Below are 24608 nucleotides of genomic sequence, written 5' to 3'. Positions count from 1 at the left end.
CTAGAACTAAAACTTTAAAATCAAATGCTATTGTTTATTTTTATACCTGTTCATTTCCAAAGATGATATCTGCAAAGGTATATTTTTCTGCAGACTGTGTAGCAGCTAAAACACAAAAGAAAACAAACTAATCATATCATTGCCATAAAATATAACATGAACAATCATGAAAGTGGGAAGTTAAAATGGATTTACCTTCTTTACATTTTACTGCCTTGAAACAAAACTTTCCCTTCTCTCTACTAGCAAGTTTGGCATCTAGGAATAAACAAGAAGAGTTCAAAGATTATTCTCAATTTATGATGTAGTAAAGCCTAAATCATTATTCAGATCTCCTTAGGCAAATTAGAAAACTATTCAAATTATAAATATTTAATAAAAAAACTTTGCATTCATTTCAGTGAAATAAATCTTCACTGAACTCTTTAAAAGAATAAAAGTTAGAGGAAGTGACGCTGTGGCTCAAGTGGAAGAGTGCTCACCTTGAGCTGAAGAGCTGAGGAACAGCGCCTAGGCCTAAAGTTCAAGACCCACTACCAGGGGATGGAGGGGGAAAGTTTTGGGCTGGGAAGGTGGCTCAGTGGTAGAGCGCTTGCCTTGAATGCATGAGGATGCATGAGGCCCTGGGTTCGAGTCCTCAGCACCACATAAGCAGAAAAAAGCCGGAAGTGGCGCTGTGGTTCAAGTGGTAGGGCACTAGTCTTGAGCTAAAGAGCTGAGGGATAATGCCCAGACCCAGAGTTCAGGCCCCACGACTGAGAAAAAAAAAAAAGAAGAAGAAGAAGAAAAGTCAGGGCTGGGAAGGTGGCTCAGTGTAGAGTGCTTGCCTTGCATGCATGTAAGCCCTGGGTTCAATTCCTCAGCACCACATAAACAGAAAAGGCCGGAAGTGGCGCTATGGCTGAAGTGGTAGAGTGCTAGCCTTGAGCTGAAGAGCTGAGGGACAGAGCCCAGGCCCAGAATTCAGGCCCCATGACCAACAACAACAACAAAAAAGATTAAAGTCAGTTTTCTCAAAATATCTCTCATATGTCCCTATGTACTGTGTGTTGTATATGTATATGTATATTTGACATTCTAGATAAACAAAGTTTGAAAGATTAAAACTTGAGGATAAAGAAGCACATAATCCTATCACTCATAATTTCTTCACTTCCTTTTGGTACTTTTGTCATGTCTATAACATTTTATCATTACATGTGCACATTTTGCCTTTGTTCATTTCCCACTACCCCAGACACTCTTTAAATACATGGTTATTTCATAAACACGAGGGTTGATATGAGTTACACCATTTAAAAATTTAAAAAAAATTTTTTTTGGTCCCTAGGAGCCTGAACTCAGAGCCTTGGTGCTGGTTCTTGAGTTCTTTTTGCTCAAGGCTGTGTAGGTTTTCTATCACTTGAGCCACATCTCCACTTCTGGTTTTCTGGTGACTAATTGGTTATAGGCGTCTCACATACGTTTTTGCCCAGGCTGTCTTTGACCCATGATCCTCAGAACTTAGCCTCCTGAATAGGATTACAGGTGTGAGCCCCCAGCACCAGGTTTGAGTTACACCATATTTTATGCTAGAGACCAATAAATTTTTCTAAAGGAAAAATAATCATGCAATGAATAAACTTCTCTGAATATATAGATTTCTCATATTTTAAATTAGCCCTTAGTGGGCTGGGAAGGTGGCTCAGTGGTAGAGCGCTTGCCTTGCATGCCTGAGGCCCTGGGTTCGATTCCTCAGCACACATAAGTAAAAAGAAAAAAAGCCAGAAGTGGCACTGTGGCTCAAGTGGTAGAGCGCTAGCCTTGAGCTGAAGAGCTGAGGGACAGCGCCCAGGCCCAGAGTTCAGGCGCCACCACCAGAACCAAAAATAAACAAACAAACAAACAAACAAGCCCTTAAATTCTCAAAATAAAGATTAATATGAAGCTAAGGGTTTAAATGTTTTTAGGTCTCTTGAAATATATTGTATAATTCATACTAGTAATAGCCAATATCACTTTGCCAGCATCAATCTAGGTATTCTCGTATCACTGACAGGATGATAAACTAATAAAAATGTCCTAGAAAACAATTTGTCAGTATATATAACAAGAATGTATATTCTTTTGTTTCAAGTATGGAAAATATTCTTTTGTGTAGGTATGAAAATAATAAAGCTAGTTGGAACATAAGTTTGGCTACAATTGAAAATACAACCAGCAAGTGGTAATGTCTATATATTTCTAATTTGGTTTGGATTTTTAAGAGTGATCATGTACTCAGGCATTGATTATACAAATGGCAAAAAAAGAAAAAATACAAGTACAAAATATGATAACCAGAATTTTTTTTTTTTTTTGGTCCAGTCATGGGCCTGAACTCTGGGCCTGGGTGCTGTACCTCAGCTCTTCAGCTCAAGGTTAGCGCTTTACCACTTGAGCCACAGCACCACTTCTGGCTTTTTTTTTCTTCTATGTGGTGCTTAGGAATCGAACCCAAGGCCTCATGCATGCAAGGCAAGTGCTCTACCACTGAGCCACCTTCCCAGCCCGATAACCACAATTTTTAAAAATGGAAGATTATATAAAAATAGGTAACGATTTACAGTCACATAAACTAATAAAAACACAATTGAAGGCTTAAAAACATTTAATTCCAAGCTACACACAGGAAGCTCATGCCTGTAATTTTAGCTAACCAGGAAGCTGAGACCAGTTCAAAGGCAGTCCAAGCAGAAAAAGTCTAAGAAACTCCATCTATCTCAAAAACAGCAAAAAACTGGGCTGTAGCTTGGTTCAAAAAAGAATATCAGCTGTGAATAAAAAAGATGAATAAGCCCTAAGGTCAAACCTAGTAGTAGAAATAATAATAGGAAGAAGAAGGAAGATGGAAGGAGGAGGAAAGGAGGAAGGGAGGGAGGAATGGAGCAAGGGAGGGAAGGAGGGAAGGAAGGAGGAGGGAGGGAGGGCAAAGGAAGAAGAAGAAGGAGAAGGAGAAGGATTATAAGAAAGGAACCAATAATTTTATAGCCTGGTACTAATTCTGCAAAGTCAAGCAATGACACAAACCTTTGTTTTCAGAGAGATTTACAGATTTCTGTAGGCTCCAGTGCTTGCTACTACTTGATACTTGAGCTATATGGAACTCCTTAACACCTGCTTCACTCTGTCAGAAAGAGAAAAGTTTTCAGGATTTTTGAGCACTAACAAATGTATTTCAATAAGAATAAATTCAGATGCTACCAAAGTCACTAATATTAGATGAAATTTTTATTTTCAAATAAAGTGATTATCACTTCAGAAAGTTTAAGTTATTTAAATTCCTCTATAACATTTCAAAACAGAGAAGTCAACATTTTACTCAAGAAGTATTTTTTTTTTGGCGGGGGGGTCCAGTCGTGGGGCCTGAACTCTGGGCCTGGGCACTGTCCCTCAGCTCTTCAGCTCAAGGCTAGCGCTCTACCACTTGAGCCACAGTGCCACTTCCAGCTTTTTTTTTTTTTTTGCTCATGTGGTGCTGAAGAATCGAACCCAGGGCCTCATGCATGCAAGGCAAGCACTCTACCTTCCCAATGAGCCACCTTCCCAGCTCAAAGAAGTATTTTTAACTATTATGTACACCCGGTGGTAAATTTTAAAACACCACACTCCACGACTGAAATACACACAAGTGATTAGCAGTAGTTAATAGAACAAAAGTTTTTTTCCAAATGATGGTGTTTTTTATTTCCTTTGATGGTTCTGAGAGATTTTTTTTTTTTTTTTTTGGCCAGTTCTGAGGCTTGAACTCAGGTCTCAGGTACTGTCCCTAAGCTTCTTTTGCTTAAGGCTAGGACTCTGCCACTTGAGTCACAATGCCACTTTTGGCCTTTTCTGTATATGTGGTACTGAGGAATCGAACCCAGGACTTTATGTACACTAGGCAAGCACTCTACCACTAAGCCACCTTCCCAGGCCAGATAATTCATTCTTAGTAAACTAAAAAAATAAGAAACTTTCCAGATATCATGGCATACCCAGTACTTAGAAGGCTGAGAGGTTCAAGGCTAACACGTGCTATTTAGTAAGACCTTGTCTTCTTCTAAAAAATTAAAAAAATCAAAACCTCATAGAAGAGAACCAAAGAATACAGTCAATGCACATAAAGTTACTTAAACAGTGTATAACTTTTATTCTTCTAAATAGTTTGACATTAGAAATTACTGAGGTACTCTTGAGTAACAAACATTGATCTCCTGGAAGCATGAGCCCTATAATTTCAATTATCCTTTAAAAAGTGACTTAAAAATTTATAAAATTAAAACAAGTATATAACAGAAGTAATAAGTAACACTTCAAATAAGTTGAATCAATCTGAGGCTAAGGTCCTATACTTATGAAACCACATTCTCTTCTTTGGGAATATTAATTTTGGTATTTCGAGGTCACGAACATACATGACTTTTATAGATCACTATTCAAAGCCAGGCTAGGCAGGAAAGTCTATGAAACTCTTATCTCCAATTAACTACCAAAAACCAGGAAGTGGAGCTGCTGTTCAAAGTGGAAGAGTGCTAGCCTTGAGCAAAAATGCCTAGGAACTGTGCCTAGGCCCTGAGTTCAACCTCCACCAATGACAGACGGACGGACGGACGGAAGGAAGGAAGGAAGGAAGGAAGGAAGGAAGGAAGGAAGGAAGGAAGGAAGGAAGGAAGGAGGGAAGGAAGGAAGGAAGATAGGAAGGAAGGTAGGAAGGAAGGAAGGAAGGAAGGGAGAGAAATGAGAATAGTAGTGCCATAAATATATGTGTTTAGATTACTAAATTAAATACAGGATATGAAATCCTAACAATACCTCATAAATTTAATCAGATAAGTAGAACATTATTGATTGTGAGACTAGAAAGTACTTTAATCTGTTTTAGATTGTATTATTGGCATCTGGGATTATACATATGAATTTATATCATACTTTCATTTGGAAAGAGACTAACAAAAGAAGGGTATAACTCAAGTGGTACAGTCACTTGCCTACCAAGTAAACCCAGGATCCTGAGTTCAATCCCCAATACCACAAAACAAAACAACACTTCCATGAAGAAAACTTGAATGATTTTTTTAAATAAAACCACAAAGCTGATGGAAAATTAAGAGGTTTTATACATGAACCTTCCTAACTTATTAGCTTATTACATCTGGTAAAGAGGGAGAGGACCCAAATTTTTACTAAAAACAAGGCATATGCATTTAATATAATTTAAAAAACAAAATTCAGCTCTGAAATAACTTACAGTATTGGTATTTTCCACATCCACAAAGACTAGCATATTGCCTCCTCTGCCTTCTTCATCTTCAAGTGAATTACTTCGGCACACAGTGGCTCTAATATTCAAAGATCGACTAGTACAAATAACTGCAGTGTGTCTTAATATTCTGTGTCTGAAGAAGAAAAATATGCAGATTTAATCTAAAAGCCTCTCCTAATATTATGATTCCCTTAATTCAAATAAAAAATATAAAACTGATAACTCAGGATCATTTAGAACTCTATAAAAATCTTTCTTTTCAGTTAGGAAGGACCTGTTAAGTTTCCTTGACTCCTGGTTTTTCCTTTGGTCATAAAACTCATCTATGTAATACATGAAAATAACTTTCATGTAGAATGTCTTGATTATGCATTTTTATTTGAGTACGGTGTTAAAGTTGCTGAATAGCAACAAGGAAAAATCTAAACTTAAACTTGATATTCACAGCTCTCAACTACTTAATTTTATATTCCAAAGATACATTCCCCTTACTTCTTTCACACAAAATTTACATTGTGGCTGAACTCAATGTTCAGCTCATACTAATTTTCAAACCTTAGTTTATAAGTAGAACTACTTTCTGTAATAGCTAAGCCCTGCATACTTTATACTAAATCCTGTAGTCCTCATTGTCCTTGGTAGCTCATTTCATCACTTACCATACTCCAAGAAGCTTTCTTGGTCAGAGTACTTCTTGTCTATTATCTTAAAAATTAATATTAAGCTGGGTGCCAGTGGCTCACACCTATAATCCTAGCTACTCAGGAAGCTGAGATCTGTGGATCATGGTTCAAAGCCAGCTGGGGCAGGAAGTCTGTGAGACTCTTATCTCCAATAAACTACCAGAAAACCAGAAGTGGCGCTGTGGCTCAAGAGGAAGAGTACTTGCCTTGAGCTGCAGAGCTCAGGGACAGTACCCAGGCCCAGAGTTCAAGCTGAATTGTCATGACTGACAACAACAACAACAACAAATTTAATGAGACCTAAAAGGTATCCATACTTACAAATACTATCCCATTTTTTTTCTTCGCATTGTTTCACAAAAAAAATACTTATTTTATTGAAGAAAATAAATGTAGCAGAAATATTCCTAGTTAACTTTATATGTTTGTTTTTTTTTGGGGGGGGGAGCAGTATTAGCATTAGAACTCAGAGCCTTGTGCTTGCTAGGCAGACACTATCACATGAGCCATGCCCTCAAACTTCCCAGTTAATTTTGTAAACAATGTGAAAGTGACAATGGCACTATCATAAATAAAATGTTCTGCCATGCAATGTGAACTTCTTGCTTTAGTCATGGTCATTGCTTACTCTATCACCCATCACTCTAAGTTATCTGTCCCCAAAACAGATACCTACATTGTTTTCCACACATTCTGCATAGAAATCTAAGGTAAACAAAATAATTTACTATGAAAGGACAGCTGCAGGTAAGTTGGTTCATATAAAAAATGATACCATTTTAATTGATGGTACCTATTAATTTCATTAGATGGTAACCTTGGCCATAGTAATTAATTATATCAAAGAAAAATGGAGTCAGATGCAACGGAAAAGTTTAACTTTTTCCGCTCTTGGTTGTCTAAATTTTAGTTGTGTTTGGGACTTCAGATGTAAACATTATACATAATCTTGAAGAGGGTAATTTCTTAACAATGATGTATGAGTATCCAATTATACAGACTAAATTAAGCAGTGTATGTAAAGCTTAAATTTTATTTTTTAATTATATTTTAAATTTTATTTTATTGTAAAAATGCTGTACAAAGGGGTTATAGTTACATGAGTAAGGTAATGAGTGCATTTCTTTTCAAGGATTGTTACCCCCTCCTTTGTTGTTCTCCCACTTTCCCCTACCTCCCCCACCTCTCTCCATCCTCCCTCCCCCAAAGGTAAAGGTTAAATTTTAAAAGATTTATAATACTCACTGTATTTTAGGTTGCTTTTTAACACTTTCATAGTAAAACAAAAAGTTGATTTCATGGACACCTTCTTCATCTGGCCCACGTAACCACATTGGTAGCTGGACTGAAGCTCCAGGTAGAAGAACGGTGTCAGGAAGGGGTACAGGAATCACTTCTGGCTGACTTCTTATGCCAATGCCAAAGTCTACAGAAGAAGCTGATGATATGAGGGCTGCACACACAGAGGTAGAGTCTGTCACAACAGTCTTGTAAGCACTACAGTTTTCAGAGGCAGAGGGGCTCAGCGGTGTTAGAACAGCAGTATTACCACCAAAAGTAAAGAACTCTGGACGCTTAGAAACAACTTTCAATCCTGTAAGAGGACATTTGCTGACATTGACAAATTCCACATATGCTTTTCGGATTTCTCCACAGAGGAGCCCTGTAGGAAAATGTATAAAGAACACCTGCATTGGAGGAAAAAAAATATTATTATATTGTCTGTCAAAAATTATGGACCTCTTATAAGTAACACTTTTAAGACGCTATTATTTCTTTATATAGAAGTTTACAATATTTCACTGCCTTTCATATCTTTTTAGATACATAGCAATTAACAATCCCATTTTAGAAAATAGAATGAACAGACACCAATGTTACTTTGCCACTCAGATTTTGAGTTATGAATTAAAGGTAAAATATCAGCAACAGAAAGGCTAATATGTCAACACTTTCACAACTTTGTAGATTACAGACAAGTAAAACATGGCTACGTAAATTCAATAATAAACTCTCTCATAAGCCTTATTACTGCTGACTTAAAAGAATGACCCAAGATATACACTAATAAGATGAAAAGATTTGCAATGACTCATGAAGACAATGAACATACAAATCCAAGAGCCTATATCCCTAATTTTAAAATCCAAAAATTCCAAATAGCCTCAGGCTTTTAGACTCATATAGTGGCCAAACTTTGCCTAACTATTAAAAGCTTTCTTTTTTAATTCTAGTCTTAGGGCTTGAACTCAAGAGCACGGGCACTGACCTTGAGCTTTTGTGTCAAGGCTAGTGCTCTATCACTTGGATCTATCACAGTACTACTTCTGGCTTTTTGCTAGTTAATCTGAGATAAGAGTTTCAAATACTTTCCTAACAAGATTGGCTTCAAACCTTGATCCTCAGTTTTCAGCCCGAGTAGCTAGGATTTACAGGCATGAGCCACAGAAGCTTTTTCATTGTGAATAAAAACTAAACATACATTATATTTAAAACTATTTTGACAATTGTCTTTAGATCCTCACACTAATGATTTATAAATGCAGTTGAGTATAAAACAAAATAGAGCTTGTATTAAAAAAAAAATCCATCCTAGCACTCACAAAAAGGGTTGTTGGGCTTAAAATTCACCTCTATCACCACTCCTCACAAACAGTTCATAAAAGTATACTCGTATGCTTTAAATTAAGTTAAAGTGTTTAGGTCAACTTGATTTATTTATTCTTCACTTTACAAGCATTTTTGTTTAACCAACGAAACACTAGTTATTATCATGTAAACTAAGAAGTTAACTGCTCTAAAATACCCTCTTCAAAAAGAACTACAAAGTTAAACACAGAATAAGGACTACAAAAAACAAAATTAATGTAAATGCAAATACTGCCAATTTTTAGAGCAAGCTAGCATGACACAGGCAGATCTCAAGTTCCAGGCCATCCTGTGCTTTGTGGTGAGTTACAGGTCAACATGGACTAAGCAGCAAAAGTGAATAAATAATAAATAAACACACAATATAAATAATTATTGATTAATTAATTAAACATACAAAAACCAGTTGGGCACTGGTTGTTCACCTCTGTAATCCTAACTACTCAGGAGGGTTAGATCTGAGGATAGTGGTTGAAAGCCAGGAATAGTGCTGAGGCCCTAGGACAGGCACACAGGCACACACACAGGAACATGCACTGCACACACACGCGCACACATACACACAAAGGTACCATTTGGAATACAGATATGCTATTTTAAAATTTTGCTTGCATTTTTCACTTGCTGATAATCTATTGCTTCTGAAAATAAGAATGAGTAAGTTTTACTTTCTTCCTTAAAAAAATATTTAGGGTGGGGAATGTGGCTCAGTGGTAGAGTGCTTGCTTTGCATGCATGAAGCCCTAGGTTCCAGTCCTCAGTACCACATACACAGAAAAATCCGGAAGTGGCGCTGTGGCTCAAGTGGTAGAGCATTAGCCTTGAGCTGAGGGACAGTGTCTAGACCCAGAGTTCAAGCTCCAGGACAGCCCCCTCAAAAAAAATTATAATTAAAAAAAGGGGACTGGGAAGGTGGTTTAGTGTAGAGTGCTTCCTAGCATGCATGAAGCCCTGGATTCCTGAACACTATATAAACAGAAAAGGCTGTAGTAGTGCTGTGGCTCTAGGGGTAGAGTGCTAGTTTGGAGCCAAAAGAAGCTCATGAACTGGGCCCAGAACCTGAGTTCAAGCCCCAGGACTGGCAAAATAAATAAATAAATAATTTTTTTAAAAAAAAATACTATCTGGTCCAACTTTTCTCATGTTGTCAGTGAAAATTTTCCTAGACCAAATAATCTGCCTAAAATACTTAAAAACATGTGATTTGAGCACTGCTCTGAAAAAATTAGCTCTGAAAAACATTATTAATTCTAATAATAAAAAATACATTAAAATAGTTTAATAAAAATTACAAACTAGGAGAATCAGGTAACGATTCATATTTTCCTGTCTTATATTATTTTAACAGTTTTTCTCTGCGGTGATTATAATACTCTCATTTGAATATATGTTCTTATAATTCCTACCTATACAATTTCAAATACAATACAAATGTTTGAAGCTATCTCAGGCAGAAACGCCCATTAACCAGCAAAATTCCAGAAGCAAAGCTGTGGCTCAAGTAGTAGAGTGCTAACACTGAGCAAAAAAAGCTAAGAGAGAGGGCTGGGAAGGTGGCTCAGAGGTAAAGTGCTTGCCATGCGTGCATGAGGCTCCGGGTTTGACTCCTCAGCACCACATAAGCAGAAAAAGCAGGAAGTAGAGCTGTGGCTCACGTGGTAGAGCACTAGCCTTGAGCTGAAGAGCTGAGGGACAGCGTTCAGGCCCCACGACCGACCAAAAAACAAAAACAAAAACAAAAACAAACAAACAAACAAAAAACTAAGGGAGAGCTGAGTTCAAGTCCCAGTACTGTGTGTACATGCGTGGGCACACGCACACACTCAACCATGCACAACACTAAATATATATATATATAAATAAAATGTTTTGATTGCCAGGTGCCGGTGGCTCACTCCTGTGATCCTAGCTACTCAGGAGGCTGAGATCTGAGAATTGCGGTTCAAAGCCAGCCTAGCCAGGAAAAGCCATGAAACTCTTATCACCAATAAACCACCAGAAAACCAGAAGTGGTGCTGTGGCTCAAGTGGTAGAGAGCTAGCCTTGAGCTGAAGAGCTGAGGGATAGTGCTCAGACCCAGTTCCAGCCTCATGAATGACCAAAAAAAAAAAAAAAAAGTTTTGATTAGGAAGTCTCAGTAAATATAAGAATACTCAATGATAGTCTTCCCTCAAAACCCATTACTGCCACCACCACTACTTCCACCCACCTTATTTTTCCATGTATAGTATAATTCTATTTATAACTATTAAAACTATACATAAAAGGCACAAAAGTCTGAGAACATAAAACATATCACTAGCACCTTTTGGAGGTAAGCTGCCACTTATTAATTGCCCTACTAGGTAGACTTGAAGATGCAAACAGAAAGGCCTACTTTCCATGTTCACATTCCAAGGTAGGCCAAATTTCTCTTCCAGAAACTTGAAAATTTAAACGGCACAAAGACCAGAAGTTACAGGTATATCAGAGCCTAGAAACATTTTCTCTTAAACTTTCTGAAGCTGCCATATCCATCCTCTCTTTGATATAATAGTCTCTCTGAAATATTCCTTTCTGAAATAATAGTTTCTCTGAAATAACCTTTCTCTTTCTATGGTTATATTCTCTAAGATCTCTTGCAACTAAAACACTTTTAATTCATACTGTATGAAAGTAGACTAGGATAGAATAAGGAAGAGAATATTGGTTCTATATTGCTTTAATTTTTTAGAAAGTCATTCACATGTTATTTTTATAAGTAAGGAAACAAAAATCATTGATTTTAATTATCAGAATATTATTCTAAGTGTTAATTTTTGTTTCCCCCAATAGTGGAGATTGTACCTAGAGCTGCAAACATTCTAGGCAGGACTCTACCACTTGAGCCATGCCTCTAGCCCTAGGTTAACATTTTAAGGTTCATATTTCATAAGCTGGCTGTGATTTTCAGGACTGCCTTATATTTATGAATTACACCTAGCTAACCATAACTAAACCATGATATAAAACTGTAGCTCAATATACTATCAAGCAACTACAAAATTAAAAATAAATATATTTCAAATATAACCTGATAAATTTTTAAGTCCATGATAATTTTTAAAAGGAACGAAATACCTCCAATAGTGGCATTTCCTCAGTGATTATAGGATCTAAACGTCGATCAGGACCATATTTAATAGATGTTTTCTCTTCTTTTGTGTTGTTAAGTCGAGGACCTTGAATTTCCAAATCCTGTCTCCCTCGGACTGACATACTCAAGGAATGTTTCCCTAAAAAAACTCAAAATCAGTTCCCCAAAATAATTTGATATGTTAATGAATATAACTTAATTTGAAAATACTGATACAGTAAGTTTCGTGTAACTGCTAGAAAAATTCTAAACATACAGATTAACATAATTAATCAAAGAACTAAAAATATTGTAATTCCATCTTTAATACACCTATCAGATGCTACTTACCTTCTCCTTGTGTTTTAGATTTACTTATGTTGCAAAAACACCACCTCACTAAATAGGAAGTCCTTTGAAACCTATTTTTAAACCACAATGCTTATTAAACAAAAGACCAAGAGAACAGGTATCTTGAAAAAATTGTGTGACTCTTTAAATGAAAATATATAAAACACATATTTAATCATGTTCAAATGTACATACCAATTTGAATTACTTCTGAATTATTGAATTAGTAATAACTACATCTTCTAAAGAAACTAAATAAGAAAAGTGAATCACAGTACAGACAATAGTAACTTACTTAATATTTTTGAGATTTTTTTTCTCAAGGGCTTCCATGAAGAATTTGCATGGAAGAAAAAAGCTGGGCTATGCAACTCTATCTTTCCTGCAAGATTAGTCATAGACTGTAATATGCAGAAAGTCCTTGTGATTATTCAAAATTGGATACATAATGCAGCATTTCCCAAACTTTGACTCAGATCTTGATTAGCATTTTACACAAAAATGAAGTGAAGGATCATGAAAACTCTGCTTATGGTACATTTTATATGCAATCATGGAATCCTCCAACTAATGTCATATAATAACATAATAACATACATATTTTGGTATCCTAAATAACTATCTGTATTTTACTGACAACTACAATTCTATAAGTACTAGATCTAAATACTTTATGTACTAAGTTGGAAAAGAGTTTCAAAAAAGTTCTTAATACCTAGTTATGTTGCTTTAAAAATGTAGTAATTCCCCATGCTTGTCAATGGCTCCTGCCTGTAATCCTAGTTATTTAGCTCACTGAGATAGAGAGGATTGGGGCAGAAAAGTCTGCAAGACTCCATCTCAAAAGAAGTTGGGCATCACAGTACAAGCATGTATCTAAGAAACAAACACTGAAAACATGCAAAATACTATAGTCTGTTTTGCTGCAAAATTTTATTTTAGCTAGGAAAGCAAGTAGAAAAATATTCAATGAAAGTTTGAAAGAATTAAGTTTTTCAACTTGCCATTACTAATAATTTTATAAATGCTACCTTCCTATCTATTAATGACTACTCAATTTCATTTGTTACAAAATAAGATGCAGCTATTAAAGTGAAGTGTTGGAAGCACAGGAATTTATACTAAATTCCCTTCCTGGCACTTTTCAACTTATATTCCTTGAACAACACATACTAATTACAAAGTATTAATAGATCTTGAAGCATTCTTTGAATTGAAAATAAGCAAATTACCTAGCTAATTATCTTGTAGTTTTAGCCCTCAAAAAATTCATAAAGCAAGAGGGCACCTGTGGCTCATGTCTATAATCCTAGCTACTCAGGAGGCTGAGATCTGAGGATCAGGGTTCAAAGACACCCTGACAGGAAAGTCCATGAGATTCATTCTCCAAATAACCAAAAAAGCTGAAGTGGAGTTGCAGGTGGTAGAACACTAGCCTTGAGCTTGGAAGCTCAAGGACAGAGAGTACCCAGGCCCTGAGTTTAAGTCCAAAGACCAGCACAAAAAAAGAAAGAAAAGTTTCTAAGGCATACGGCATACTCTTTTTTAGCCCAGAAAGCTGAACTTGAAGTTTAATGTTAATACTTTTTTTCCATTACTAGAGTTTGAACAAAGAACCTCATGCATGCTAGGCAGACACTTTATCATTTAGCTACATTCCCCTACTTTTTTTTTTTTTTTTTGAGACAGAATCTTGCTAAGTTTTCCTAGCTGGTTGAAACTTGTACTCTTCCTGCCTCAGACTCATCAGTATTTGGGATTACAGTGTGCCTTACCATATCAAAATTCAAGTATTTAATATTCAATGATATAGAAAACTCCAGTCTTGTTCCATGTTTAACTACAAAAATATATTCAAAATGTGTGGTGTGATAGCATGGCTCAAGAGGTAGAGCACATGCTTGACAGACTTATGGCCCTGAGTTCAAACCCTAACATCATCAAAATAAATATTTTAAAAATGAAAAATGATTTTTGTTCTAGCTGCAGACATAGCAGACATAGCAGACATTTAAGTAAATAGGATTTCTTTAGTTAGAATTAACTAAATTAGGAAGAATAACAGAAAAGAAAAATACATAGGGTAAAGCCAAACAACTACCAAAAGAAGATGTATCAAAAAAGAATAAAGTTAACTTTTAGCCATGGAAGAAGTTAAAACAATATAAATTAGTTATTCTTATATCTGTCCAAATGTCTGTATCTAACAGTATATTAGACCTATTTAGAAAATTGCTTAATTTCATTCAATGTATTTTATACAATGACTGAAGAATTAGTTTTCTGATTGTTTAGTAATGCTTTACCTGTGTGACATCCAGGGAGAGCACCAATGCCATCTACTGTCATGGAGCCCTGAATAGTGCCAAGATTATAAACAACTCCCAGAATATGCAGCTCTCCTATGTGATGGGGAAAGAGCTTTAATCTTGCCTGTGGAAATATTTAAGTCACTCTCATTATGTTTTCAAAAGATCTTAAATAGTGCAATACCTAAATTCTGTAACATTACAGGAATACTACCCTATGACCTAAACTTTTTTCTGGTCCATTGTAGGGCTTGAACTCTGGGCCTGGGCACTGTCCCTGTGCTCTTCAGCTCAAGGCAAGCGCTCTACCACTTGAGCCACAGCGCCACTTCTGGTTTTCTGGTGGTTAATTGGAAAAAAGAGTCCCATGGACTTTCCTGCCCAGGCTGGCTTTGAACTGCAATCCTCAGATCTCAGCTACCTGAGTAGATAAGATTACAGGCATGAGCCACCAGCAAACTTGACCTAAACTTTTAAAACACCAATTTTTCTTATTGGAAAGCATCTGGGTTATAAGAAATTCTCTAAATCTAATAGTTATAAGGTTAGGTACTCAATGATGCTTTTAATAAAAATCAAACTATTCTGTTAAACTAAATATTATGTGAATTTACCATACTAACACCAAAAAAGTAAAAGTTTTCACCAGAAATCTTAGAAAATTAAATCAAAGGCCACTATTATGCTTCTTTCCCTATCAATTTCTTCCTGAGCAATTCTAGTTCCCTTATCTTCCAAATTAGTTTTTAATAGATATTAGAATATACAACATCTGAATAGGTTAAACTGATTTTCAAATTAGTTTTCAGTTTACTTAGTAGAGAGGGAAAAGAAAACTGATCGAATAATTACCACTTTAGATTCTTCACTATTAATTAAGAATTCTGAAATAACTTCAGTTCCAATCATTTCAGGTTGACTTGTAACCTAAAAAACAAATTGTTTAAAAATATGCATTCTAATGAATATCAGAGTATTAGCATCTTTATATATTAATACTTGAGACAATACACTAAAATCAGTATCTATAGGTTCTTACATGTGCCATGCCATATGCAAAGTGTTTATTTCAACACTTGAAGACAGTGATGCTGTGCTAAGTACTTGATAGACATCTAGTTTTCATTTTGTTAGGACCAACTAAACTGAAGTCAAAGATTCAGCCACCAAAAGAATAAAAACCCCAATAAGTTCAGTTATTCAGTTAACTATGGCCAAAATAATTTTGGTAATAGACATTTGTAATAAAGCAAATTTTGCCATTTTTTGCTCCAGCCTCTTTTGCCACATTGGCCAATTAAATTTAGAAAAGGTAGTGGCAGCCTACGCATGATGCAGAAACATAAACAAAAAAGGTGGGAGAATAAAAGGCCTGCTTCTTCTAGCACAAAGAGAAAATGTCTCTGTTTAAATAGCAAAGCAGAGGTAAGTGGAAGCTCATTAAAAAATCTGGCTGGATATGGAGGTTCATGTCTATCATCCGAATTACCAAAAAGGTGGACACTGACAGGACTAGCTGGGTATGGTGGCACACATTTGTCCATCCTAGCTATAAGGAAAGTACAAATAGGAAGATGATGGTCCAGGCAGGACTAATCAAAGCATAGGATGTAATCTGAAAACTAGTCTGAAAATATGTCTTAGGTGGGTCGAGTGTAGGAAGCATGATGCCCTGGAACCATGAAAGAAAGGAAAGAAAAAGGAATCCAGAATAAGGCTCAAAGATCATGAACGCGAGGTCAACCTAGGCTACAAAGCAAAAGCCAATCTCTCTCTCTCTCTCTCTCTCTCTCTCTCTCTCTCTCTCTCTCTTTCTCTCTCTCTCTCTCTCTCCCCCCATCCATATATATATGTACGTGTATGCGTGCGTGCGTGCGTGCGTGTGTGTGTGTGTGTGTGTGTGTGTGTGTGTGTGTGTGTGTGTCTCCCCAGTAGGCTGAGGATGTACCTCAGTGGTAGTTTACCTAACATGAACAAAGCCATGTGTTTGACCCACAGCCCCAACAAATTAAAAGTAATTCACCACAAAATTACCTTAAGCATCTAAAACATCTACTAATGCCTAGAATAATTTATGAATCATCTATGAAAGGATTATGTAAAGATGAAATATTAAGACATTTTAGTAATAGAAAATGCATATTATATTGTACATATCGTACAGAAATCCCAAATATAAGCAAAAAATAAGCATCATAAGGCTATAACTGAAATATTCTTATTGCAAATACCTTTTAATAACTTACTAGTTCTTTAATTTCTTCATTATCTTTTCCACTGACATCTTTAGGCTGAAACTTCCAGACCAATGACAAATCAGTCAATAAAAGTGGAACTTTTAAAGGATTTCTAAAAGCCACTTCTACTGTAATTGGTTCTATGAAAGAAAAGTCTACATTAATAACTTTATAAAACCTCACAACTCACCCCAGGCTTTAACTATACCTTGCATTCTTTCTCTGCATTTCTTTCACCACCTTATTTATACAGGTCTATTTACTCAAAATTCAGTTACATCTTGTAGATGTCCCCAATTTCTCTATACGAAAGTAGGTCATTCTCTCCTTATACTTCAGCACCACATAATATAGACTTATATTGGGTTCCTACTGTTTGATACTCTAGTAATACATGACACACAGTAATTTATCTCGAATCTGCTGTAATAGAATAAATAAGAAATCAAGTATATCACCTTCTACAACTGCAAGTGGAAATCTGGAATTATCTGAATAACTGTTCAAACAGTATTGTGTTGGATGAAAATTAGATGGAATTATTCCTTTGTTAACCACAGCCACAACATGTTCCTCAAGTTCTCGCCATTGCTGAGAGGATTCACAGTCATATTCTTGATCAAGACTTACATGAGTAGCTGCTTGCTTTTCTCCTAAAATAAAGGGGGGAGAGTCTCACAATTAAATACAAATTTATGAACATTAGTCCTAAAGATGCACTGTACTCATTAACTGGTATGTTGACTTGAAACCTGTTAGTACAACTACATAATTTTTTTTTAATTTTTAAGAGATTTTTGGATAATTTTCAGTACTGGGGCTTAAACTTAGGACCTCAAGTTGTACTTGGCTTTCTTGCTCATATCTGTTGCTCTACAACCTAAACTATCCATTTACTGGAACAAACAAATCTTTGCTAAAAATACTGATATTTTTCTGACTCTAAAAAAACTTCTTTGCCTTTACTTCCACAAGTTTTATATGAAATATTTCAAATATGAATTATTCTTCATGAGGGCTACAAAATACATATGTAGCCTATGATCTGTCCACTTTTACCACATTATTCTATAGGCCATAAATGGGCCTTTATAGATAGAGCTGATGTTTTCTGCAATCCTTCCCAATCTTACTCTCACCCCCACAGACACACTATACAAAGTGTATAGCTCACCATTCACATTTTAAAAATTTATTTAAAAACTATTAAATTTTATTTTAAAATTTAAAATTTCATGTATATATCATTAAAAAAGCATAGAATTAGTTTGTTTGAAAATCACACTGTAGATGAAAATTTCATTCAATATTGCCCATAATGAAACATGCTCAGTAGTTATTCATTATGTGAATAAAACAAAAAATATATTGATTCATTCTCCATTAGGAATTTCAGTGTTTAAAATAAAAAAAAAACTTTTCTTGCTATTAAAAATAATGCTAAACTGGGCACAGTGGTTCATGCCTGTAATGCTAGCTACTGCTACTCAGCAGGCTAAAATCTAAAGATCACAGTTCAAAGCCAGCCTGGGCAGGAAAGTCTGTGTGACACTTATCTCCAGAAAACCAGAAGTGGCACTGTGGTTCAAGTGGCAGAGCACTCACTTTGCTCTGAAGAGCACAGGGACAGTGCCCAGGCCCAGATTCAAGACCCACAACCAACAACAATAATAAAAAATAATAGTAATGCTAGCTTAGCATTGTTGGTTAATCTCTAATTGCTGGTTAAATGGAGATTAACTACCATAAAGCCAGAAGCAGAATTGTGGCTCAAGTGGTACAGTGATAGTCTCGAGCTAAAAAATTCACAGAGAACACCCAGGTCCTGTGTTTAAGCCCCAGGATCTGTGTCCATGTATGTGTGTATGTATGTATGTATGTATGTAGGTAGGTAGGTATACATACATACATATACACACACATATGCACACACATGGAGTTATTAACGATATAGTTTTTTAAAAAGACTGACTTTCATGGAGAAATACTGATTAACCTCAAAGTAACAAAATATCTAGATCTACAGGTAGATCACCTGTAAACCTAACTACTCAGGAGGATGACATCCGAGGATAACAGTTCAAAGCCAGCCCAGACAGAAAAGGCCATGAGACTCTTACCTCCAATTAACCACCAGAAAACCAAAAAATTAAAATTAAAAAAAATCTAAAATTAAAAAGTTTACTTCAGAGGCTGGGAAGGTGGCTTAATGGTAGAATGCTTGCCTAGCATACATGAAGCCCTGAGTTCAATTCCTCAGTACCACATAAATAGAAAAAGCTGGAAGTGGCTGTAGCTTAAGTGTAGAGTGAGCACAGAGAGGCTGTGGGACAGAGCCAAGGCCCTGAGTTAAAGCCCCAAGACTAACAACAACAAAAAAAGTAACCTCTTGTATGATTAATGAAAAAATATAAAAAGTAACCAAAGAAATAACCATTCCTTCTTGTATATACATTTGAGATTTAAATAAGAAAGGTTAAAGATGTTTATCACAGTATGACTTTATAAAAGCAAAAAAATATCTAACTGTAACAGAATGTTAACATACTTTACATGCACTTTGTGGTATATCTTACAAACATCAAAAATATTTTCCAAGATTATATAATATTTTTCGATATTACATGAGAGTAGCTGTTTGATTTTAACTATTTTGTTTTTGTTTTTAGTTGTCTGGCTAAAAGGAAAAACATTATAATGGTTATTTTCAGATGGCAGATGATATAAATTATATAATTTGTAATTATATAATTTTATATCATTTTTATGTTATATAATTTATAATTATATAATTTTATATCATTATATAAAATTATTTTTATTATCCAACTACACATCATTTTTATTTAATGTGGAAATAAAACACTGAAACAAACAGTCATTACGTAACTAGGCCAAATGAAACTTTACTTACCATCTGCTGGTCGTCTATCATGGCCAAAGAAAACCCGTGTTGCGGAACTGTTAATATATGGTAAAGGAAGCTGTGGTAAAGGGCCATCTGGTGAGAGCTGACTAACGTTCTGGGAGAAATATAAAAGAAAAAAAATGAATAGATTTTTAAGAAAACTACATTTTCTTGAAATATGTTTATTTGTAGTACACAAGGTATTAAAAACATTCAGTAGGAATATTAGGACATATAATTAATAATCTTATTTAATATCAGTCATCAAATTTTACAACTGAGGAGATCTTTAAATACTATTATTCTTCCTCGAGAAAACTTCCTAAGGTTACTCTAGTTAGCTCCCGTTAGATGTTATTTTGGTACACATTTTACTTCCTATGATTCATTATAGCATCCTATTAGCCAAAATTCTAACCCATTTGATTTTAAATTAATAATGTATAAGAGAGTAGTCATTATCTGCAGGCAGGCTATAAAATATAATTCATTCACAGACCTTGGAGTGAAGATTACAACTTATTTTTCCATGTAAAAATGGTTTTCATTCCTGATCTCTCTGCTTCAGTGACATATTCTATCTGTTTTTCTGGATTATACAAATACTTCCCACATATCCATTCTCCCTCAACTTTCATAAGGAAAAGAAATATATGCATCCAGGGCTGGGAAAGTGGCTCAGTGGTAGAGCACTTGCCTTGCATGCATGAGGCCCTGGGTTCGGTTCCTCAGCACATAAACAAAAAAGAAAAAAAACAGGAAGTGGCGCTGTGGCTCAAGTGGTAGAGCGCTAGCCTTGAGCTGAAGAGCTGAGGGACAGTGTCCAGGCCCAGAGTTCAGGCCCCATGATCGGACCAAAAAAAAAAAAAAAGGAATATATACATCCAAAGGATGGTAACAGAACCTACCAGTTTTACATAAGACTAATGTGATTCTGTAAAGAATATGGTAAAGAATTAGTTCAGAAAATTTATATTTTATTCTTTTTTTTAAAGATTCCAAGAATAACCACAAATCAAATGTTTACTGAAATATTAAAATTCTTTCTGTTGAAAGGGCAATGCAATTTAGATCTGACAAAGAAAAGTAGCCTTTCATCACTTTAATGACAGGTAGTTCTATATATTCTAATAAAGTCATTTTATTATGCTTCCAAAAATAGCAATAATTTTTTTAAGTAAAAAGAACTCAAATACAATTTTAATATTTGTTTTTGAAAAGAAGTACTCACTTTGTAAACATAAAGATATTCTCTGAGGAAGGCTCCTTGTTGAGTGGCAGACTGTTTACTTTCATTGATTAGAATGTGTCTAAAAGCAGATACAGCATTATCCAGTTGTCTAAGAGTATAGGACTGACGCCCAATTGTAAAGTTAATATGATCCTCTGCAAGGGACCAGCCTTTTCCTTTGTAAACTTGCATAGCTTGACAATAACAGCGTAAAGCATGTTTTTTCTGTAAGAAAAAAAAAAACATTATTATAATCAAAATTTGTCTCGAACTAGAAAAAAACACAGACACATACACACACGCAGTCTTCATCTAATAAAGAAGGGATAATGAGCAAAATAAAACTAACATTTATGGCAATGTCTCATGCCTATAATCCTAGTTATTTAGGAGTCTGAAATCTAAGGATCATAGATTGAAGCCAGTGTAGTCAGGAAAGGCCCTGAGACTCTTAATTCCAACTAAACAGCAAAAATCTGGAAATGAAACTATGTCCCAAGTGGTAGAACTCTAGCCTTGGGCAAAAAAAGCTCTGACAGCATGAGGCCCAGGACCAGCACCAAGAAAAAAAAAGATTAAGTTTCCTAGGACACCTTTAGTATTATGTTTACATTATATTTATGGTACAGAGGAGCAAGGAATGTGAAGAGAGATACCAATGTACCAGCACTAGGCTGGTACAATATTGAAGAAGACTCCTTAGCAAATTAATAAGGTTTAAAAAGGGCATGAATTAAGTAAGAAAGATTGTCCAGATTTTGTATTGAAAAATAATCACATATAATCTCCTCAGCTCTCTCTTATTTACTACCTTTATAATGCCCTTATTTAGTCATACTCATAATGAAAAAAAAATTCAACTATTAACAAATTCTGAGGGAAGACAAGCAAAACAGCACAGACTCCCAGCCAGAGAAGACCAAAAGAAATGGAATTACTATCATCTCTACTCTCCCTACTCATCCCTACTATTTAACCAAACAAAATCCCTACCAAGAAAAATGTCAAAAAAGTTAGTGCTTCCAGGCTGTCCAAACAAAATCCCTACCAAGAAAAATGTCATAAAAGTTAGTGCTTCCAGGCTGGGAATGTAGCTTAGTGGTAGAGTACTTGCCTAGCATTCATGAAGCCCTGAGTTTGATTCCTCAGTACCACATAAACATAAAAGCTGGAAGTGGTGCTGTGGTTCGAGTGGTAGAATGCTGGCCTTGAGCAAAAGAAGCTCAGTGACAGTGCACAGTCCCACGACTGGCAAAAAAAAAAAAAATTAGTCTTCTTAGACACAGTTGACCTTAGAATTATATTTGTTCTATGCTCACTGTCTTCTAAGGAAGATACTGTTCTTACCAATTTCAATAGGACATACGTGAGCTTTGCCAGCAGATGTGCATTTCTAGTCAAATTCGCAAGTTCCACAACTGTCTGTGAAACAGCTTTCCTAGGTAAGGGATGTATACTGTGGTCGGAAAACAGCAAACCCAACTACCCTGTAAACATTAACCCTACAGGGTAACTATAGAGTTAGAAAGGATTATAAAGTCAGAAAGCAAATGTGTTGGAACCTACTACAAATGTAGTATTTTTAACTTGCTAGCCATTTCTTAGAACTATTTTTATGGAAGGACTGTAAAAAAATGATTATTTCCATTATAAAATCTGAGAAATTAACTCATAGAGTATATCAACTATAAAAAGATACTTTTAGAGGTCTCTTTTGGTGCCACTACTGAGGCTTGAAATGAAGGCCAAAATGAAATTTTATGTTCACATTCTAAAGGATTTTTTACACTGAGCACTGGTGGCTCATGCCTATAATCCTACTCAAGAGGCTGAGACTCAAAGATCTCGGTTCAAAGCCAGCCTGAGCAGGAAAGTTCCTGAGATTCTTATCTCCAATAAGTTATTCAGAAAAAGCCACAAGTAGCTCTGTGGAGTTGAGTGCTAGCCTTGAACACAAAGAGCGCCAAGGTCCTGAGTTCAAGCCCCAGGACCGTCAAAAAGTGAATAAAGGATTTTTGATTTAGCATTCAGCAAGTCAATGTATTTTTTAACTTTCTACAAGTTTCAAATATAGAAAGAAAAGCCCAATCTTAAAATGCTGTTTTATTTAGTGTATTTTTGTGTGTGTGTTTGCCAGTCCTAGGGCTCTACTTCCAGCCTTTTTGGTTATTAATTGGAGAGAAGAGTCTCAAGGGCTTTCCTGCCCAAGATGGCTTCAACCATGATCCTCAAACCTGGGCCTCCTGAGTAGTCAGGATTACAGGCATGAGCCAGGAGTGCCCAGCAAAAATCAGAGTACTTTTATATGGAATTGAGAGGGACTTTTTTACATATTATTTAATTATATCTTTATATATATTTTTTTATATACTTTTAAATCTCTGAAATAATGTTTATCTTAAAACACTAGTATGATTAGTTAACTCAGACATGAAAAATGTTTGCATATATTAAAAAAACTAGTATGAGAGCCACAAATATAGCTTGAGTACTTGCTAGCATGTATGAGGTCCTAGCTTCAATCTCCAAGTACAACTGAAAAGATCAAACTCAAACATATATACCAATTAAATTTTCTAAGATCCTGATAATTGGTTACAGGATCAAAAGCTCATTAATAGGCAACATCAGTTAGATTTCATGGGTGTATACTTAGCTCCTGGTACAGTCCCTGGAACACAGAGTTATTACTCAAGTCTATATTTCTACTTATATAGACCAGTATTAAAATGATGACCTGGTTTGCAGCTTCCAGCAAATCTTTCTACAAGTAACCTATTTCTACACATTAAATATTTAGTCAACACCACTACAAAGTACCTTAGGAAACATTAGATTAGAGCTGAAGTGGAGAGGAGCAAGAACATCTGTCTTGAATACATCGTGCATCTGACCCCTCACATGTGTGATTTGATTTTTAAAAATCTATTTTATAAACATAAAAACTAAATCCCAGAAAATTTAAGTCATTGGACCAAAATTAAGATGTGAGTAGAAGATTTAAACCCTTGTCTAAATACACAAATCTCATGTCTTCATAAATACATCATCTCAGAACAAAATTTATTTCAACATTTAGGATTAATATTAAATCATAAAAATTAATGAGTTATAAAATAAATTAATAACTTTTTGTTAAAAAAATGTGCTCACCTGTCCTGCTTTACTAAACCGGTGGCCTGCCAATATCATGTGAAATGCATATTTTCTAACCATGGGACTCTTCATGTTTATAAAGCAATGTGCCGCCTGTTCCAAAAGAAGTGCACTTCGAAGATCAGAATCCTAGTGAATGTTTAAAATTAAAAAAAATTGCTTTACAACATTAAAAATTGAAAGACTACTGGTTAAAAAACATGTACTTTCTTAGTATACAGCATAGCCAATGTTTAACTTTCTTAGTATATAGTGTAGCTAATGTTTAACTTAAGACTATATGACAGAAGACATAAAGAGGGAAACAAATCTTAATTCTTTCTTCCAATAAGCACAAATTTTGTTTATAGACGCTCCAAAAAGTTGATTCTCTTCTACTTATAAAAGCCAAATACCTGGTTATGATATGTACTATCTAACAAATTTATGAAGAACAGCAATTTTAAATGGCAAAAACTATATAAACCAGAAAGTGAACAAGGCATCTAAGCCACAAAACAGAGCACAGGAAAAAACCACACACACACACATTTGTTTAATTTCTCCTGTTAAGTTACTCTATGACTTTCACTAGTAAATTTCAATCCACCCAATTAAAAAAAAAAAAAAAAGATAGAACAAAAATGTGTCCAGATTATGAAGTAATCTCATCTACTACATTATTCTCTATAATGTTTTCTTCCATTTAAGGGAAACCTCAATTTTTACTGTAAGCTTCCCCTTCAAA

The 24608-nt window shown here is 35.3% G+C and overlaps 1 protein-coding gene across 6 annotated transcripts in view; it reads right to left on the bottom strand.

Annotated features, from left to right (window-relative positions):
• The window catches only part of Trappc8 (trafficking protein particle complex subunit 8), a 79410-nt gene that overhangs the window by 13401 nt on the left and 41401 nt on the right, over positions 1-24608 (bottom strand). For all 6 annotated transcript variants that reach the window (XM_070029387.1, XM_070029382.1, XM_070029384.1 and 3 more), the window contains 13 exons: positions 23879-24010; positions 20726-20950; positions 19501-19609; positions 17045-17239; positions 16596-16726; positions 15202-15276; positions 14347-14473; positions 11695-11849; positions 7192-7634; positions 5249-5396; positions 3049-3145; positions 196-258; positions 47-105 (listed from right to left, as the gene is read on the bottom strand). In XM_070029387.1, the coding sequence (XP_069885488.1) occupies positions 47-105; positions 196-258; positions 3049-3145; positions 5249-5396; positions 7192-7634; positions 11695-11849; positions 14347-14473; positions 15202-15276; positions 16596-16726; positions 17045-17239; positions 19501-19609; positions 20726-20950; positions 23879-24010 (1959 nt within the window). The remainder of the gene's footprint in view (positions 1-46; positions 106-195; positions 259-3048; positions 3146-5248; positions 5397-7191; positions 7635-11694; positions 11850-14346; positions 14474-15201; positions 15277-16595; positions 16727-17044; positions 17240-19500; positions 19610-20725; positions 20951-23878; positions 24011-24608) is intronic.

The sequence above is a fragment of the Dipodomys merriami genome, unplaced genomic scaffold, assembly GCF_024711535.1.
Source record: "Dipodomys merriami isolate MVZ:Mamm:240054 unplaced genomic scaffold, mDipMer1.0.p SCAF_2, whole genome shotgun sequence".
In the NCBI taxonomy this organism is placed as follows: Eukaryota; Metazoa; Chordata; class Mammalia; order Rodentia; family Heteromyidae; genus Dipodomys; species Dipodomys merriami.
The sequence above is the reverse complement of the archived record's forward strand: the minus strand, read 5'-3'. Positions and strand labels throughout refer to the sequence as shown.